This window comes from Pseudopodoces humilis, chromosome 6 (genome assembly GCF_049639895.1).
Source record: "Pseudopodoces humilis isolate 2021_Gansu_Grassland_sample_001 chromosome 6, ASM4963989v1, whole genome shotgun sequence".
Lineage (NCBI taxonomy): Eukaryota > Metazoa > Chordata > Aves > Passeriformes > Paridae > Pseudopodoces > Pseudopodoces humilis.
Genome location: NC_142205.1, coordinates 22,837,801 through 22,858,213, shown reverse-complemented (window position 1 = coordinate 22,858,213; position 20,413 = coordinate 22,837,801). Strand labels below are relative to the sequence as shown.

Sequence of the window (20,413 nt, the reverse complement as noted above, 5' to 3'; positions counted from 1 at the left end):
TTCAATCTCTGCTTAGACTTCCGTGAGAGTGTTTCTTCCCTCCCTAATGCTAGAATCTGATGCAATGGTGTGGGGTGATAAAGGAATTGTCCTGGTGACTGTTACGTGGAAAGTAAATACTGATGGCTAGTAGAAATGTCCCTGGTGGTTTCCAAGGTTTTGGCTGCTGTTTTCTACCATTGGCAGTTGGGATTCAGGTTTCCACAACTTCTGAACAGAATTGAGTCAAAGTTTTTTCTCATGTCTCTCAGGTTTGAATATATTTCACATTAAAATAAGAAGAGAATATGGAATTTGTTTTGCCCTTGCCTTAAGTGAGATTTTTGTTTACTCTTTTGAATAGGAAATTGTATTCTTTATACTTCTGATTGCTAATTTTATTCTTTTGGAAAAACAGTGAGATGCATCAGCAATACAGCAATAAAATAAACTATTTTAAGACATGCTAATTTATTAACTGAAGTTGAATCTTGAAATTTTTCTTTTTCCTTCCTCAGCCTCTTAGTAGAAGTTTGAATGCTGATGTACCAGAACAGCTTATAACTCCCTTGGTCTCTTTGGGTCATATTTCTATGTTGGCTCCAGACCAGTTTGCTTCTCCAATGAAATCTGTTGTTGCAAATTTCATTGTGAAAGATCTCCTAATGAATGACAGGGTAAGATTATCTTTTTTTTATAAGTGCTTATTATGCTGTTATCCTATTATGAACTCTGTGGGGAATAGAGCTTTTTTTGTCAAACTAGTCCATAAAGTAATGTTCTGTAAGTGGTTAGCACGGTGATAATTGCATTATAAAGAGTATTTTTGTAAAAGGAAGTCTAATTCATGACTTCTTTCTATTTTTACTTCTTCATTTTCTGTCTGGTTGAACCAGTTTGTAAGCTTACATGAATTTCTATAGTCAACAGGTGAGAAAAATGGAAAATTGTGGTCTCCGGATGAAGAAGTCTCTCCAGAAGTTCTAGCAAAGGTGTGTTATCTGCTGACAGTAATAATGTGTATATCTGCAATTAAAAATTTATTTTTCTTCAAGTTGTGCAGTGGGGAAATATTAGAATAAATTCCTTCAAGTGAATTAGTATTAGTCCTAATAGAATATCATTGTTTTTGTGAGTTACACAAACTGATAAAACTGATAGAAACTATGCATTCTGTTATCTTCACTTACGGATATTAATTATTCAGAGCATTGTGACAATCAAGAAATTAAAAAGTTTTAGTTTTCCTTACAAGAAGGGTGACTTTACTTTGACTTTACTGACTTTGAACTAGATTTGAAATAAGTTGAAACCCTGGTGAATGTGAATCTAATTGTGGCCATTTCTAGGAATTTTTATCTAGTTACTCTTATTTTTAATCATACATCAAGTATCCTGCATCCTTTGCAGATGCAAATCTGCAAAGACAATGGACAATGGTTGAAATCACCTGCGGTGACAAGTACTGCTTCTTCCTTTTTCACTCTAAGTATTTACTGCTTCATTAAGCTGATCCTTTAAAAATGTATCAGCTCAAATAAACAGAATTCTATGGGAATTTCAATTTGACAACAGTTTGACAATTTGGCAAGCAAGTTGATTGTTGGTTTGTTTGTGTGCGGTAGGTGCAAGCAATTAAGCTTTTGGTACGCTGGTTATTGGGTATGAAAAACAACCAGTCCAAATCCGCAAATTCCACACTCCGGTTATTGTCTGCCATGCTTGTCAGCGAAGGAGACTTGACAGAACAGAAGCGAATCAGGTCAGACTTTGTTCCTTGCAGGCTTCCATAGATTTTGTTGTAGAATTTCAAAGAATGTTGGTTCTTTTAGAGTGCTTGTGGAATGTTAAGGTCAGCACAATGTTGGCTACACATCTGATCAGAGTAGTCATATTAGGAGTGGAATGGGAGCATGAAATTATGTTAGATACTCCATTTCTTGTAATTTGTTAATATCTACAGAGTTCCAAATTAGATTATTGTCCTGGTGAAAGACATTATAGAGAGTAAAACACCTGCAGAGCTATCTTTGAAAACTATTGAGTGATAACCACCTCGAAAGCATGTTAGATTTTATCTTGGGTGGGCCTTCTTCATTCCAACTGTGACGTAACTGCGCCTCAACTTCATTTTGAGGGTAAAGGAAGGAAAGAGAAAAACCGTGGCAAAAGTGTTACTTTCATTTAAACAGTGGTAGGAAAACAAGAAACTTGACTCATCTGATTTAATTGTTTTACTGGAAGTAGAGTTTTAAAATGAAGTAAAAGCACTATTAAGTAAAAGGGAAGTAAAGCACTATTTTTCACAAATTTGGTAGGGTTAATTTAGCTTGATCTAGAGCTGTGTTACTGGGACTTCATCGATTGGTCATTGATCTTGTAAAAAGAAGAAATTGAGACATGCAGGTAGTTTAAGGATAGTTGTGGTGAGCTGTGATTAATTATTTGGGTTTTTTCTCTGCCATGTTTAGTAAATCAGATATGTCTCGACTGAGGTTAGCTGCTGGTAGTGCAATAATGAAGCTTGCACAGGAACCCTGTTACCATGAAATAATTACCCCAGAACAGTTCCAGCTCTGTGCACTCGTCATTAATGTAAGTAACTCCATTAGAATTGAAGTGACCCCTAATTGAGTTGAGTCCTTATGTCTGAGCTTTTGTTGCTGCTACACTGAGTATATTCTGTTTCTCACTGCAGCTTTCACAGGACTTACTGAAGTTTCAATTTCAGATGTTTATAGTGCTGCTTCTGTTCATATTTTTAAAAAGCCTCCTCATAATTCTACCTTGAATGATGGGGATTTTTTGGGTTTTTTTGTTGACGTTTGCACTTTTATGGCTTGTGTTGCTGTAGGATGAGTGCTACCAAGTGAGGCAGATATTTGCCCAGAAGCTGCATAAGGCACTTGTGAAATTACTGCTCCCTTTGGAATATATGGCAATCTTTGCTTTGTGTGCCAAAGACCCTGTGAAGGAGAGAAGAGCACATGCCAGACAGTGCTTGCTCAAAAACATCAGTATACGAAGAGAATATATTAAGCAGAATCCTATGGCTAACGGTTAGTATTTCAGTAAAATTGTTAAGAATACAATAATATTAAACTGGAAGGAATAATTATTAAACCTTAAGCAACTGGCTTTTCTAAAGAAACACCAGATAGGTTTAATCTGTTTCCTCATCTTTATATTAGACACATTCAAATCTAAATTTACTTAGCTCAGTATTTAGCATAAACCATAAAATACTCTTATGTACATTGCTGAGAATTATGGATGTAAAATACAGTGCTCTTATGGTTGTGTTGTTTTGCTCAAAAAATAAAATCTTGTGTCCTGATATTTTTAGGTTTTAAGACCTCCTTCCTGAAGTGAGACCAAGTAGTTTTGTATAGTAAACTTTTCGTTTATTTTTAATGATTCATTTAAAGTCCATAGGAAGAAAATGCAAGTCAAAATTTTACATTCTGTGTTTGAAAAAGTTTTTCTTATGATGCATGTGTATGTGTGTAATATAGAAGCAATTTTTTGTTGTTACTACTGTAGAAAAATTGCTGTCCTTGCTGCCTGAATATGTGGTACCATATATGATTCACTTACTGGCACATGATCCAGATTTCACAAAACCTCAGGATGTTGATCAGCTCCGTGATGTCAAAGAGTAAGTGTCAAGTAATTCTAGAATTCTTATGCTGAGAACTGTTCTGCACTTGGAAAGAAACTGATTAGGAAGAGGAAAAAACTAATTAGGAAGAAGAAATATTTGTTTTATGAACAGTATCTTGCAAACCTGTAAGTAGAAAAAATGGAAATATGGAATACTTTAACCATGGGAAGAAGGCAACAACAACTGCTTAGCAGTATATTCTAAAAGCTGAAATGGTAACCTGTTGGTCATACGGTAGTATACCAAATTAGTGAGTTGTGTATGCTGTTTTTAAAGTAAGTAATGATTTTAGAGTCTTGTCTTTGTGCCTAGGAATATTTATAGGATGTCAAGTAATGCTAATTAAATATTTTGGAACTTTTAAAATGGAGTGCTTCTCCAAAACTTGAAAACACTGAGGCTGGGTAAGTCCTACTTCACTGGAAACTTATTTCCCCTTCCTGTGCAAGACTACTAAAATTCATTCTAAGTTTGCTGCTGACTTACTATTTGCACTATATGTCAGCAGTGCAGGCTTAGTACTTCTTAGTGTATTCAGCACAGATTACTGTATACAATACCATCATAGCAGGAGCTTGTTCTGTGCTGTTTCCACATTCACACCTTCTTGTGTGCCTCAAATATTTCACATCTTAATTATAACTTATTTTGCTCCTTATGTCTTGCAGTGAATTTTAAAATTTTAAAAAACAGTTAACACTGAAAAATTGTCAAAGCATGTTGTCTTTCCCACCACACAGTTCTGATTTTGGTGTTTTGGTTTTTTGTTTTATTCATTTTTTTATCAAACTGAGCTTTGTTGGTTTTGTATTAGGCATGTGTAACCACATACTACAATATACATCATCCAAAAAGCAGTTCTATTTTGGCACCAGTAGAATAGTTCAGATATTAATGCTTTTTGCACATTCACTTCTGACATTCCAAGTCTGATTCTTTCTCTAAATTAAAAGCTTGGTGTGTTCTGATTTCTGAGTTACTTGATTCACACCTGGTCAGACCTGAAGTCAGTAAAGATTTTTTACCTGATCAACAAGTCTACATTTTGTCCCAGCACTCACTGTTCCTGGCAGCATCTGAAAGCATCCTCCAGCATTTATCCAAAATGCATGGGAACAAGTTCTGATTTGCAGTCACTGAGTTAATACTTTCTTTGAGAAGCACTTTCTAGAGTGCTTTTTTGGACACCCCTTGTATAGCTTTTCTTTGTTGTCAATTTTCCTCCCTCATGTTTGTCACAGACTGGCTGAACTAGCCAGAAGGGTTAGAAACAAAGAAATACTCTGTAGGGGAATTTTGGCAGGAATACTTCTCTGAAGAGTCTCCTGAGATATGAGAAAAATGTTTTACATTTAATGTGATACAGTGTTTCTTTTAACAGCTCTGAGTGTCTTAGTGTTTACTTTAAAGTGTTAACATAGATGCTTGCAAAGTTGGAACAACAGGCTTTGCAGTGTATTTTGTAGGTGTCTCCCTAGTTTGTCTTGGTTTACATGGCCTAGATACAGTGATGTACAGTAAATGCATGCTTAGCAGTTCCTGAACCATAATCTGTGATACTGTTACTGACGAAGGTTTTTAAGCTTATCTTGCAGGATACGTTTGGTGTTGGTTGTTTTTTATCTTTATACTGGCTCAAGTGTCTTTCTCTTCCTAATTCATATTCCGAAATTACTGAAATGGATACAAAGAATGACTTTATGTGACTTTGTTCCTCTAGGTGCATACTTTTTTGCATAAAATCCCACTGGTGTTTTGGACAGGTCTTGTTCAAAGTTGATAATTATTTGTGTAATTTGCTGACTTAGTGAGGAAGTCAAGCTACTACTGAATTTGACAAGAGTTAACTGGAATTACCAGAGTAGAATGTGTTCTCAGTCAAAATCTTGGGGTGACACTGGGTTTTGCAGAACCTGGGTCAGGATGGGTATGTTACTGGTCCTGTGTTCATCCTATTCAAGTTCTTGAAAATATTGGATAGATGGATGTAAAGCTGTCTAACAGATTGATTTACTATAGGCTTTGTAGCTCTTGGATGCAAGTCAGACTAGAGACATCCTAGTTTCTTGAACATCAGATAGCTCTGTAAGTATTTTGACGCAGCGTAAGCCTCTTAGCTTTTGAGAGAAATGGTCCTTCTCTCTTTTATTACAGTTTCTGTCACGTAAGAAGATGGGGGCTTTTGTGAGGAGGGAATTCTAATGTTTAGTCATCCTATTTTTCTTGGGTTTTATTACCTCTTTCTGCAAAATAATCTCTTCCAAAGCTTCAGAATTAAGTTAGCCACTGGCAAAGCCTGCATTTCTCAGAACCACGCATATGTCCTTCCCAACTAAATACTATTTGACCATGATGTGACTGTTGACCCTCTAACCATATGCAGTGGTGGAGCTTTGTAGCATGGATAGACCAGTTGTACTTTATATCATAATTGACAATTTTTTAAAACAAACTTTCAGTCAAAATAAAATGTAATCTCACTATAAAGAAGCTAGATTTAAAGAAAGAAAACTAGGAAAGCTAATTCCATTAAGTCTTACCTGGGAGAATTTTCCTCCCATATGGAACAGTAGCAAGAATCTGACCTGTTTTTTGGGTCTCCTCTCCTATTTGAACTGCAGTATTAATCCACCTCTTGTGGATAACTGTCTAGCAACAGCATGATTTTTTTAAGCCTGCCTTTAGTGTGCTCATAGTACATTGTTGATAGGGACATGGTGCTCAAGGTAGTGATTACAGAATTTCATTTGGGTGGTGATAGCATCAGAATTCCTGTTTCTGTTCATATGTGGAAGAGAAAAAAGTTGGTCAGCTGGGCAGTATTTACAGATGTAAGAATAAGCTCACTAATTTGGCAGGTTTACACCAAAGAGTACACTTCTGACTGTGTGTGGTAAAGGTCTAGACTCTATTTACACCATTATATGATGTTATCTGTTTATGTCTTCAAATTGATTTTGGTTTCTTTAAAAAAAAAAGCTAGTACAGCTATCAAAATTTTGTAAAGCTTTTCTGTATGTAGGAGCTGTAGTATAAAAGCTGGAGTGTAATTGCTTGTGGTTTTATGGCTTTGTAGGTGCCTGTGGTTCATGCTTGAAGTTTTAATGACTAAGAATGAAAACAATAGCCATGCCTTCATGAAAAAGATGTCAGAAAACATCAAGCTTACCCGAGATGCTCAGTCTCCTGATGAGCCAAAGGCCAATGAAGTAAGAAATGCAGCTGAGATTAGTGCTGGGTGATAATCTGAGGGTTTCACAAGCAGGATTTGCAGGAAGTCTGAAAGAACTAGCTCTGACATTTTTATGTTTTTTTAGAGACATTGCTAATTGCAGGCACTGTCTGTATGTTTCCAATCTCATTCTTGCAAAACCTTGCTGACCTCAGCCAGTACATAATACCTGCAATTTTTTAAAACATTCCTGTTACTGCCTGCCTTGTTTTAGCTAACAGTTGCCTAGTTTCCTGACATAAGTATCTTCTGCTGTTGGGGAAGAAAATACTGCATTATACAGCTACTGTTAAACCCATTAGTTTTTAGCAGAGATGAGAAACTGTTTAAAGTTTGAGCAAGAGTTTCAGTTGTACAGCATAGTCATGTAAAATATTACTAGATTCTATAAATAGTATCATATGAAAAATGAGGCCTTCTCCATCTGTTTTAAGGCTCAGCAGTATGGTTAATGATATAATTACAAAATATGTCTTCAGTAGTGGTTATTTAAACACATGGGTTAAACTTTTAAGTACTGGATTCTTTCTACACTGTAAAAACAGTAATTCCTAAAGCATGCTTGCCTTTTTTTTTTTCTTTCCAGAAACTTTACACAGTATGTGATGTAGCACTATGTGTAATCAACAGCAAAAGTGCTTTGTGCAATGCAGATTCACCGAAGGACCCTGTATTGCCAACCAAATTTTTTACACAACCTGAAAAGGTAAATTTGTTGATTTTATTTCCAGAGTACTTTTTTTTTGATGATCAAGAGCTGATTAGCTCCTTAAGATAATGAGTGGGAAAATGCATATTTTATTATCAGCAATTAATTTTTTAATGTCAGTTCTGTGCTTTTCTATCTGTGTATTATGAACACATGACAGAAATGTTTGTGACTAGGTGAGAGCTGATTGGAATGAATTCCGATATGTTGGCATGTATTGATGAATCATTTCATTAGTGTGTTTTACAAGTGCATCTGAACATATGAGAATATATTTGTATATTCTGATTGTGTATCTGAATTAGAATGCAAATCAGGCAAAAAAACGGGAACATTATATTATTCATGGTATATTTCTATCTGTCAGTAGCTGTTGGGCTATTCTTGCTGTACAAGTTGGTCCTCTTATTGCCTAGTAATAGCTTTGGCAACTACAGCTCTGCTGCCAGCAGTGGCACTACTGCTCTCTAAGAGACCTACTTCTGAAAAGTGTAAAGGGAACACAAGTAATTCTCTGGACCAGACCTGATGCTTTAGTTGGCCTGGAGAATGTACTGGCTGACATTTTTTAGTGCCCTAGACTGTTAATTAACAGCCTTTCCAGAGTCTCTTTAACCAAAATTTGGTTTCCTATTTAATTGTGAAATGGCAAATGCTATGTAACAGTAAGCTGGTGCCTTTACTCAGTTACAGGATTTCGGTCTGTGTAAACTTTGATGCTCAGAGTGACAAAGGTAACAACTTTTAACTTGTTTAGAGAAAATGGCACCTCTTTTCCTCTGTTAGGACTTTCCATTAAAAATGTTCAAGTGAGAAAATAGGGAGAGCAGTTTTGCATAATTTCAAAGAATTATGTCACTTTAGAAGGAAAAAATGTTGATCCCAATTTCAGGTATGGCATACTGTCATTCAGTAATGCTTGCTGTAAATCTCCACCAAAATACAAGTTTAATCTATCTTTATTAGATTGATTCATTAGTCAGCAGGTTGCATGGTGTGAAGTACATGTAACACTTGATAGTTTCATCTAACTTGGGAAGTCAGTTGAGTGTATATAAAAAAAGAGGTGAGATTAAGACATCAAACACAAACTAATTTTTACTTTCTTTTTATGCAGGATTTCTGCAATGACAGGAATTACATTTCAGAAGAGACAAGGGTTCTTCTTTTGACAGGAAAGGTACTGTATTTTGACAAGTTGCAAGTCTTTGAATATTACTTGTGATTTTTTAAAATGTTCTGGACTGCTGTAGTTTAAATATTACATTAAGAGTTTATGTACAGTAATTTGTGACTCTTTGATGACATATAATTGATTCCTTGAACATACTACCTGATAAGTACACAGCACCAAGATTGTTATCTGTGCATTGAGGTACAGGTTCTTGGTTACAGTTTCTTCTATTACTGAAAAAAAGCTTGGCATAAAGTTATGATGCATATAGAGAATTGTGGTACCACTGGCATTGGAGAGCTTAAATAATCAAGGTGTAATATTTTTAATACAGCTTTTAATGCTGTTAAATTCAGCTGCAAATGTCTGTGCACTTTTGAGCATCTATTTCAGGGAGTCCCAGCTGGAGATATTCTGTGATTTTAACATCCTGTATTTGCAAAGCAAAGCACCTCTGGGAATGCCTTTCCAAAATGTATTGCAGAATTAGGTTCAATACAACAGTAGAGGAGATACCACAGAATCATTAAGGTTGGAAAAGGCCTCCAAAATCATAGATTCCAGCCATTGGCCAAACACCACCATATCAACTAACCACAGCACTATATGCCGTGTTGAGTATTTCTTGAATACTTCCAGTGATGGTGACTCCACCACGTCCTTGGCCAGTTTTCCAATGCCTGACAGTCCTTCCAGTGAACAAAGTTTTCCTGACTTTCAAGCTCAGCCTCCCCTGGCACAGCTTATAGCCATTACCTCTCTCCTATCTTTAGGTGCCTGGGAGAAAAGGCCACTTCCCACCTGCATACAACCTCCTTTCATGCAGTTCTAGAGAGTTTTAAACACCCTCAGCTGACTTTGTAAGACTTTTCTTTCCAGGTTCCTTCCCCAGCTCCATTGCCCTTCTCTGGACTCACTCCAGCACCTCAGTGTCCTTACAATGAGGGACCCAGAATCAAGAACAGGATTCAAGGTGTGGCCTCACCAGTGCTGAGTAGAGAGGGACAGTCACTGCCCTGGTCCTGCTGGCCACACAATTGCTGACACAGGCCAGGATGCCATTGGCTGCCTTGGCCACCTGGGCACAGCCTGGCTCATGTTCAGCAGCTCTCAGCCAGTACTCTCAGGTCCTTCTCTGCTGTGCAGCTTTCCAACCACTCCGCCCCAACCTGTAGCACTGCCTGGGCTTGTTGCAGCCCAAGTGCAGGACTTGGCTCTTTGCCGTGTTGAACCTCATAGCACAGGCCTTGGGTCATTGATCCAGCCTGTTCAGGTCCTTATGTAGAGCCTTCCTGCCCTCCAGCAGACAGTACTGCCACTCACTTGGTGTCATCTGTGAACTGACTGAGGGGACACTCAATCCTCTCATCCAGGTCATCAGGAGAGATACTAAACAGAATTGGCCCCAACACTGCTCTCTCAGGAACACCAGTACTGCCACAGACCAGCCACTGCTGTGTGCAGCGCCCTTCAGCACCACTCTCTAGGCCTGACCACCAGCCAGTTCTTAACCCAGTGAAGAGGGCACCTGTCTAAACTGTGCACAGCCAGCTTCTCCAGGAGGATGCTTTGGGGAGACAACATTAAAGACTTTAGTGAAGTCCAGGTAGACTACATCCACAGTCTTTCCTCATCCACTAGGTAGGATGGTCATAAAAGGAGATTAGGTTGATCAAGCAGGCCCCATCTTTCCTAAATCCATGCTGGCTGGGCCTGAGCCCCTGGTTGTCCTGTACACACCATGTGATCACACTCAAGATAACCAACAGATCATCCATAACCTTCCTAGCCAAGATCAGGCTGACAGCCCTGTAGATCTTCTAGATCCTCCTGGCCTTCTTGTAGATTGGCATCACAGTTGCCAACCTCCAGTCATCTGGGACCTCTCCAGCTAACCAGGACTGATGAAAAATGATTGAGTGGCTTGCTGGATTGCAGGGTCTATGTTCTGCTCCCTGTCTACCAGTTCAAGGGCTGGGTAGCCTGAATATAACTGAACTTTCTCTTAAACAGAAAAAGAAGGCATTAAGTCCCTCAGCATTTTCCTTCTCCTAGGTTACAATGTTCTCATCCATGTCCAGTAAAGCATTGAGATTTTCCTTGGCCCTCCTTTTGTTGTTAATGTATTTGTAAAAACACTTTTTATTATCTTCCATTGCAGTGGCCAGCTTGAGTTTTAACTGACTATTATATTTATATATTTATGATATATTTTTATACCGTTTTGTATGCAGAATGGTGATTTAGAAGTAAACACTATCTCTTCAGGGTTCTCTGATACAGTTACAACATTTTAGATCTTGCTGTGGCTGATGTCTTGACCCGTGTGCTCAGGCTGAGTAGGCAGCAGGAAGTTTTTTATTTTGTCCCTGGAGAGCAGTCAAGAAAGTTTTTGTAACTGGCATGTCACATTCTTCATGTAATTTTACATTTCCTTAGAGGCCAAGTTAATAAATTAAAACATTCCCAAGCAGAAAAAAATAATTCCCATGTGTGGAAGTTATGAGGGAGCAGGCAGGAGAAAGCTACTACAGATGCTGGAAAACACTGGCTTGCAAAAAAAGCAACAATCTCTGCAGAAAAAGCTTGTTGCTGGACACATGCTCAGTGGCTGCATCATCTTAGTGCTAATTCTGCACAGTATTTACTTAAGCATATTATTCTTTTAATATAATATGCTTTTAATATAATAATTTATTTGCTCAGTTTACTGAGTAGCTGAGTTATTGCATGTCCAAAGAAGGAAGATAAAATGAGTGAAGTGTCTGGCGCACAAGTCTTATGAGGAGCAGCTGAGGGAACTAGGGTTGTTTATCATTCCCCCCATACATAGTGTTCTAACACAGGGCTCTGGGGGTCCCAGGGCCCATCATTGGTGTTGAAGACAGAGGTAAAGGTGGGGTTAAATGTTTCTGTTTTGTCACCTCCTGTTTGTAGGGTGACCAGCCTCATCATGTAATGGCCCAGTGTTATCTCTGATCCTCCTTTTGCTTTTGACATATCTTAAAAAGCCCATTTTGTGACCTTTATAGTGTTGGCCAATTTGAACTATAATCAAGCTTTGGCTGTAGGAATTTTCTCCCTGCAGTGGTGAACAGCATTCCTGTAGTCCTGCCACATTGCCTGTCATTGCTTCCAAATACTGTATAGTTTTGTTTTCTGCCCAAGTTCCAGAAGAAGATCCCTGCTCAGCCAGGCTGAACTTCTGCCTCACTTGATTGACATCTTACACTTTGCAATTGCCTGTTTCTGTGCTTTCAAGAGATGGTTCCTAAAAAGTGAGCAGCGTTCATAGATCGCAGTTCTTTCAAAAGTAGATTGCCAGAGCACCCAAAAGTCTTACAGCACCCAAAGGTCTGCTGTCTCCCATATACAGGGCCAAGGTTGTCCATAAGGCCAAGGGCAGAAAATCCTGTAATTCCTTGTAGAATTATGCGTTGCTGGTAGCATCCTGGCTGGGTGGTCAATACTAGATTCCCACAACAATACCCACTTTATTTGCTTTCCCATTCATCCTTGCCCAGAGGCTTTCAACTCTAATATTGCCTAACGTTTTGGCTTTTGTTGAGACTTCTCCAGCTTCTGTGCCTTCAAAGCCTGAGAGAGAGAAGGGCAGCTGATGAAGTGCTCTTAAGTTACAAGAATTAAAAGGATAAACAATGTTTTTGAAGTAAAGATAAGGTTAGTAGCTCTAAACTGATGCATCGTGATCAAAACTGTTAATCCAGAAAAAGTATTTTTAAATACTCAAGCAGATATTTTTTAAATTAAATATGTATCTGAAGTTTGCATTTTTAAAGATTTAAACTCTTTTTTTTTTTTTCCCTAGCCAAAACCAACTGGTGTATTAGGTACAGTAAATAAACCATTATCTGCAACTGGAAGGAGACCGTATATTAGGACTACAGGATCAGAGACTGGAAGCAGTGTAAACTCTGAGCTGAGCTCTTCTGCAGGAAACAGATCAAGGTATGGGAGCCCAAAATTTCTTTCATCAGCTCTTAATTTTCTCCACTGTGCTTGCAAGTTTTAGGACAGGAGATGATTTCATCTCTGTGCTTACATACTTGAAGAGTGTCCTTATTCCACCCAGGTTTAGAAACTCTAGTAGTTCTCAATAGGTAAAATCTCCATACTTGCTTTTTGGTTCAGTTTGTGTGGCTGATGTTTTGATGTATAAATTAGGATTAATCCTGGTTGGAAACAAGAAACTTTTTTTGATAGAGATGAAATATTCTTATCTATGTAAGATTGAGAATGGTAAAAACAGCTTGTTGAAGCAGACCAGGGTCTCAGTGGAAAGACACAACATACAATTGTAATACTCAGTGTTTCTTCTAGTAAGCATTATTTTTGTATGGATGCAAAGTTTTGAAATTCGTTATGAATCTGGAGAAACAGTTTACACTTTCAGATTTTAATATTGTTTAATTTGGTTTGGAATTAGTTACCTGACTAAAATAGAGGGTTAAAGAAAGCCGAGAAAGTCAAGTCTAGGTGCTGCATTTCATAAGACCAAGGGGAAGTATAACTGCATTCAGAATTTGTTCTGTAAGTGTGCATGATACAAGTTGTAATCTTGTTTTTTTCTTTTTTGTTCTTCTGTTTTCTATGAATTTGGGGCATTATTGGTGTTTATTATTCTTCACTACATTTTCCAGTATCAGCTCTTTCTATCTGAAAAAACAACACAGCCTATTTTAAAGCTCTGGTCTTAAGTTTGCAAAAGTCATTATACGGTGGTGTGTCTGTGATAAGGGATTTGGCACAATGACCAGCCAATTTCTTGCAGACTTTTTCCCAGTTCTGGGAAAGAAAATATGTGTGGACTCTGGCAAATTCAATTGCTTTTAAACTAATTTAGCCTGTTGTGTTGAGTCTCCTCCTCCCCTCCCCGTTTTTTACCCCCAGTAATTCCAAACATTTTTCTTCTTTTCTGTATGTTTGTTTGTTTCTTTTTTACTATGTCTTCCATGATGCTCCCAGGGAACAAAGTTCAGATATATCAGAAACCGGAGTCAGTGAAAATGATGAAAATCCTGTGAGGATTATTTCAGTCACACCAGCAAAGACCGAACCTGTGAAAAACAAGGTATGTCCAGGGATTTTATGGGCTGTCTGTAATAAGCTTGACATTGGGGTTTTTTTTCAGTACACATCATTGCAGGTAGTCTCTGAGGAACTGGTAACATCCAGTTTCATTTCGTATAGTTCTGTCGGTTTCCTAGCCTAACAGAAGACTCCTTATCTTCAAAACAGCCATTTATTTTATCCAGAATAATTTAAATAATTCATTTGAATGGACTTCATTCTTCTTTTCTAAAATTCCAAAGTATTCCCATGTTCATTCCATGTTTTCCAATATAAGTATCAGTAAGCCTGGGATTCAGAGTGAAAGTTCACACCTGTAGTATCTTTAACTGAAATTACTGCCAAGAAAATGTCAAGTGGTCCTACAGCATGAAATAAGCATCTAACTTGTGAATTTTGTCACAACTAAAATCTTAATTAAACTATTAAAAATAAATTGTATTGTTTACCCCCCTTTCATTAAAAAGAGAACACCATGTGTAAATCATAATGATTTTTTAGCTTATAAAATAGCATGGATTTTAACACAATTGAGTCCTGCACCTGGGATAGATTAAACTCAAGCAGCTGTACAGCATGCTGCTATCTGCCTGGCTGGAGTGCAGGTTGGCTGGGAAGGACCTGGGGGCCATCCCTGGTGGATAACCAGTAGAGCATGAGCTGGCTGTGTGCCTTGGCTGCAGTGAGGACAGCAAGCTTTGTCCTGAGTAGTCAGCAGATACAGGGATGTGGTTGTTCCACCCCATTTGGCATTCATTAGGCCATACCTGGGATACTGTGTCCTCCCCAGTTTGATGCAGATACTGAAAAACTGGAGAGAGCCTTGCAGGTGACACCAGGATGATTAAGGCATGGAGAAGTTGTGTGAATAAAGGTTTGAAGTGTTGGGTTTGTTCAGCTTAGAGAAGAGATGCCTTGGAGAGGATCAGTCTTTCAAAATCTAAAACTTATTTTTGGAAAAGATGGATAGAAGGAAGTGTTCTCAAGGCTGCTTGCTGGAAGGACAAAAGGCTACTGGAAGAAAGTAGCCTGTAATAGCAGCTTGTCAGGGAAATTTTTGTCTGGATGCAAGCAGGGAAAGAAACCAAAAACAAAAAAAAACTACATTGTGGAGAAATTTAAACACTGGAACAGACTGTCCAGAAAAGTGGTGGATTATCAATGTTCATGGCTTGCCTTATCAAGGCCCTGGATAACCACTGAGGCCCCACTGTCAACAGGTTTGACAAGATGATTTTTGAAGATCACTTCCAAGCTAGATGATTCTGTAAATTAAAATAGATTTTTGTAATATCCAAAGATGATTTGGGCTTTTTAAGAAGTTATATATCTGCCTAAGCTATTTTTATTAGATAAAATCAGAGTAATAAGCAGGTGTTTTGGATTTGTATCATCACATAAGAAAGTTAGGCAAAGCACATATAAAGTAAATCTTCAGAAATGCTTTCTAAGTTCTTGAAGTTGAAATTTCAGAGAATCTGTAAATTTTGTATGAATAGCAATTGAGTGTCTACTATGAAGCTGCTGAAACAGTAATGAATATTACTGAGATTGCCTGACTCATAAGAAATAATAGAATATTTAACAAAAAAAGCCCTTGGTTCAGATAAAGCACTTAGAAAAGTGACGTTGGTTTCTTTGAAATTGCCAAGTTATCCAAGCCATACTTCTTTATTATCCTTTTTTCTGCCCCTTCTCCCAACTGGTTTGGACATCAGGGTTCAAATGAAGACTTGGCATCCAGTTGCTTCCTCTTTGGTTCCATATGGATACTGCTCTGCATAGAGAAGTACATTGCTAACCCTTTCTGTTTCACACATACAGACACTTCTTCATGGTATTTAATCACTTCATTACCTTGTTCAGTGTGTTGAGAAAAACATGCATGTAGGCCATACCTATTAAGACATGATGAAGAATTAACAAATACAGCAAGTTTCATTTTTGGTATGATCTTACTTCTTTATTCCCTAAAAGTGTTGGATTTTTCTTTGCTGGCACTTAGGTCATCATTAAACTGCACCTTTACTGAATGTTGGTCTCAAAATTTGCATGTATGGAAGTAGATAGTAAATATTGCTCCGTTGGAATAATTCTTTTGCTCCTCAGTTTTCTCCTGTCACTTGACAAAGAGAGACAGTAAAAGGAGCTTGTCCAGAAAAAACATCATGAGGGGAGCTCATGAAGATAATTATTCTTACTGTAATCTCTCTCACACACCACTAAAAGATACATTGGGTGCAGATTTTAGATTAACTATTTCCTGCTATTATGGGTCTGTGCTTGTTTCAATATTAGCAGTACTGTAATGTCTATTTTAAGTAACTCAAAATTAACACTTGGGACTTTGTAAACTACAAAACAGCTTTTGGATGATAATCTGGGCTACTTTAGTGTTTAAAAGTTAAACTAACATTACACACAATGTATGAAATATTTTTGCAAGGATAAGGTCCAATATCCCATTTAGTAAAATCTAGGTCTAAGACCATGTGATGTGTTTTCTTAACTTAAAGAGTTTTAAAAACTCATATTTCTGTTGGAGGGAGGTAACAATTTGGGTTTGCCTTTGGGAATCTCTTTTTTTCTTCACATTCGTGATTTTTATTTTCTAGGAGATGAATTCTGATCAGACAACACAAGGAAATAGCACTGAACGTGGGAAAAAAAGAACAGCAACAGCATCTGGAACTGAGAATATTCATCAAAAAACAGAAGAAAAAAGTGTAGAAGAAACAGGCCCATCGCTCGCAGCAAAAACCAGAAGAGGGCGACCAACCAAACCGGAACCTCAGGGTACCACTGCAAAAAATGAGGAAACAAATAAACCACCTGTCAGGGGAAGGAAGAGGGCAGCAGCCAACCAAGAAAGTCCAGGGAGTTTAGAGGCAGGTAATGCCAAAGCACCAAAACAGCAAGACACAGCAAAAAAGCCAGCAGCAGCACAGAGACAAATTGATCTACAGAGGTAAAGATAACTAATGAAATACATGGGGGGATGGTCCTTTCCTGTCTCAAGTCAGACCCTGAATTTACAATTACAACAGACCTAGTATAGTAAAGGGCACGGCTTAACCACAGCAGATGCCATAGTCCACCATATGCTGCATTGAGTTCTGTTTTTCAAATTAAGTACCTGGGCAGCTGGAATTGGAGAAATTAATTTGAACAGGATAAACTCAACCTTACTTAACCAAATGTTATTTTTATGCAGCATGGTTTCCCTTCCTAGCATTGCTATATAAAGAAACTAAGAGTTGATGGTGTTTCAGTGCATTTATTAATGCCGGGCACTCAGGCATTTGGCTACTCTGCTATGCTTTCCTTCATTGATAGCAATGAATTGCTTGGAAACTGTCTTTATAGCACACAAAAATTTGTAATTCCAACTGTAACTATTTTCTGCTGTTTTGGGTCTGTGCTTGTTTCAATATTAGCAGTACTGTAATGTCTGTTTTAAGTAACTCAAAATTAACATTTGGAACTTTGTAAACTACAAAACAGCTTTTGGATGATAATCTGGGCCACTTTAGTGTTTAAACATGTTGACTTGGTTCTCAATACAAGCAGTTCAGAATGTGCATAAACACAAGAGTTTTGCTGGACCTGGTACATAATTAATGCAAAAGTGTCCAAAGTGGTAGAGCAATAAGGTCTGCAAACCAGTGTGCTTTAAGAAATCATAAATTAATCTAAAGGAAGAAAGAAGCATTGGAATAGTTTATTTCTAGAGATTTGTAAGTTGAAGATGTTGCTGAGAACCTTGAACAAAAATAGTTTTACCTTTTCTTCTCAGAGTAAGCTTTATATACCAGTAAAATGTTATGTCTGTCAAGAGTGTAATATTTGTGTACTGCCTTGCAATACTTGTTTAATATGTCAAATTTCTTCCAGGTCTTCAGAACCTTGCACTATCCATAGCCTTTAATAAGCTACTGTATTAGCTAACATCTTTAAAATGTGTAATATCTCAGTGTTTCTTGGACAAAATACCAAAACATTGTTAACGTTTTTCAGAAGCCAGGTGCTTGGAAGTGATGGAGATTCACTGTTGGAGATAGACTCAAGTTCAGAATACTCTCAAAATGCAATGGATCTTTTTAAGGCCTGTGGGAGCAGCCAGGAAGAGACTGAGGATACAGAGATAGCAGAGGGAGGCTTCCTTAAGGTGTAGCAGGCATCTTATATAGGACAATTCTCTGTTTTTATTCTTTATTGTAGTTTATACAGTAAGAAATCAAAGAAATTTGTGTGTAAAAAAAGCTCTGTCTAATAGGTTTTTTGCTTTTAAGTAGACACGTACAAGTTACTTTAAATACTTGGAAAACATTTGTAGTGCCTATTCTGAAGTAAAATGGGCTATTTTTATAAACGTTGGTAATTACATTTAATTAGATCAAGTTACTGTTCTTAATCTCTGATTCCAGTGAAAGTAGTGGGTAACTGTTTATATTTATGCTGAAAAAACATCACTCGGTTATGGAATTACAAAATGCACAATTCAAGTTGTGTAGTTTCAAGTTTATCAGGAAGTTGTGCTATACAATAAGGAAATTCAGTTGTATTCAATTCATTGTGTAATTGTTGAGAAGCTTGTCATTGGAAGAATCCCAGTATAAAGAGTGTAAAAGCTAAAATGTAAAGAATATTTGGTAGGGTTTTGATTCAGAATCACTTGCAATTTCCATGTCCTTACAATTAACTTTCATTTATTTTTCTCCCCTCATAAAGGTAAAAAGAAAAATTGCTCGAAAAGGGAGGAAATGAAGGCCAAATAAAGGCATGCTCCAAGCTTCTGCAAAAACTAGGATTCAGAAATTTCCTGAACAGGAACTGAAATTACTTCAAAACACACAGCTTTCAGCTCTGAAACCAGAAGGAAAACTATGCTTCCCTTTCACATGAAATTAATCCTTCTCAATGGAAATGTAGAGCAGAAACTCTTGAGAAAGAGGCTAAAAGCATCTGTACTTATTTCCCCAGAGACTTTTTTTATGAAAAGTCAATAATTAAGCAAATTGCTTAACACTTGGTTCCAGTTCCTGCATTCTGGAGTTTAAAAGTGTATTTACAACATTAACTTTCATGCTGCATTTTTTTTTAAAAGTAAGTCAGAGAAGGTCCTTACACTGACATTGAAAATTCATGATCCTAGAGCCAGGTATTCCCATGTTTCACAGAAAAGGTAGAAGTCTACTGAATGGATTTTAAACAAGACTAGAGGAAAAAAAAAAAAACACAAAAAATTTTTTTTGCTTTACTTTTGGAGACTGTTTTATGTATAATTCTTTCTGCCTGCCTACTTTTCTGCAAAAATAAGATGTACAGATTTCAGTTCCCTGCTATGAAAAGTCATGTGGTGGCAATTTTATAAATGTTGCTTTCTGATTTTTATCAGAGTGGGAAAGTAATCACTTAAAATTATTATTAATTTGCAAGTAGACATTTCATTTTTTAATTTTCCCTCCATTTTAGTTTAATATAATTTGCAATAAATGTACATATTGATGTTTGTTTTATAAAAACATATATCACTTTTAAGTGTTTTTACTCCTGCGGTTCTGTTGGAATATTCTAAATTTTAAAGGAGTAAAGACAGTCCAGCATTTGATTTTATAATGTTTGTCACCAGATTTTTATTATTGATGTAAAGAAAAAAAAAATCAGTTTTTAAAAATAGTTGGACTTTGGCAGCTTTGTAAGGAAAGTTGGAAATGTTTAGGATTGCTCTCAATTTTAAGCATTGTGCTAATTGGAAGTAAGTCTGTTTTGCATTTTGTCTTCCTGTCCAGGCTCATTTTTTAATGTTTATTTTAGAAGATTGTTGCATCAATATTATGTTTCCTGGCATTGTTCAGCATAGATACAGTGTACACTTTTATGTACACATGATCATATTTAAGTTTGTTGCATAAAATAAACGCTTCTAGGTGTCATGTGGCGGTCTTTTTTATTTTTATTTTTTTTCTTCCATAGAAAACTTAATTGCTGTATCTGTACTTGAGCTTGGACATTCACAGAAGTACTGTACAGAGCGAAGGAGCTGTAATGCAGACAGGTAGTTAAAAAGTCAAGTTTTTTAGGTGAAGTTGCAGTGCTTTATCTTGTGAAGGGGATTGGGTGGGTCTGCAAAGTGACAGCGAAGAGTTGGCTTTGCTTCCCGCTGCCTCAGTTCCCCATTTCTCTTCTGTAAATTGTTTTGAAATCCCTTGATTCAGATAGAAAAGCTGGATACTGGTGGCATTAGTTAGGGAATGCCTGTGCTCCTAAAATGGGTAGGGTGCAGCTGTGTGCCATTCAGCAGGACTTAAGTCTCTCTTAGCAAGTGTACACCTGGTGTTACTTTCCTTATTTTTCTCCTGTAACAGGAAATCAGGCTTTGTGCATAAAGCAGTGTGTGCAGCTCCCCTTCTAAAGCAACCTGCAGTGCTTTGACCTGAAAGATTTGAAAAGCTTTTGACAGAGGAGATTTTAAAATCATTTAATTACACATCTATTAGGGGTTTGATTTCTGAAACTGAAATAATTTCACAAGGTGGATTTACTGATTGTAATGGTTTCCTT

At 37.2% G+C, this 20,413-nt stretch overlaps 1 protein-coding gene across 2 annotated transcripts in view; it reads left to right on the top strand.

The window, feature by feature from the left end:
* The window catches only part of PDS5A (PDS5 cohesin associated factor A), a 71,360-nt gene extending 51,575 nt beyond the window's left edge, over positions 1-19,785 (top strand). Inside the window, exons 21-34 of one of the 2 annotated variants that reach the window (XM_088056347.1) lie at positions 498-656; positions 903-971; positions 1,605-1,741; positions 2,451-2,574; positions 2,834-3,038; positions 3,523-3,637; positions 6,720-6,852; positions 7,462-7,581; positions 8,702-8,764; positions 12,588-12,727; positions 13,745-13,850; positions 16,465-16,817; positions 17,867-18,017; positions 18,581-19,785. In XM_088056347.1, coding sequence (XP_087912473.1) covers positions 498-656; positions 903-971; positions 1,605-1,741; positions 2,451-2,574; positions 2,834-3,038; positions 3,523-3,637; positions 6,720-6,852; positions 7,462-7,581; positions 8,702-8,764; positions 12,588-12,727; positions 13,745-13,850; positions 16,465-16,817; positions 17,867-18,017; positions 18,581-18,616 — 1,911 coding nt within the window. In that variant the 3' untranslated portion in view covers positions 18,617-19,785. The remainder of the gene's footprint in view (positions 1-497; positions 657-902; positions 972-1,604; positions 1,742-2,450; positions 2,575-2,833; positions 3,039-3,522; positions 3,638-6,719; positions 6,853-7,461; positions 7,582-8,701; positions 8,765-12,587; positions 12,728-13,744; positions 13,851-16,464; positions 16,818-17,866; positions 18,018-18,580) is intronic. The other variant, XM_005517762.2, reaches the window with a different exon arrangement.
* Positions 19,786-20,413: the final 628 nt, after the last annotated feature.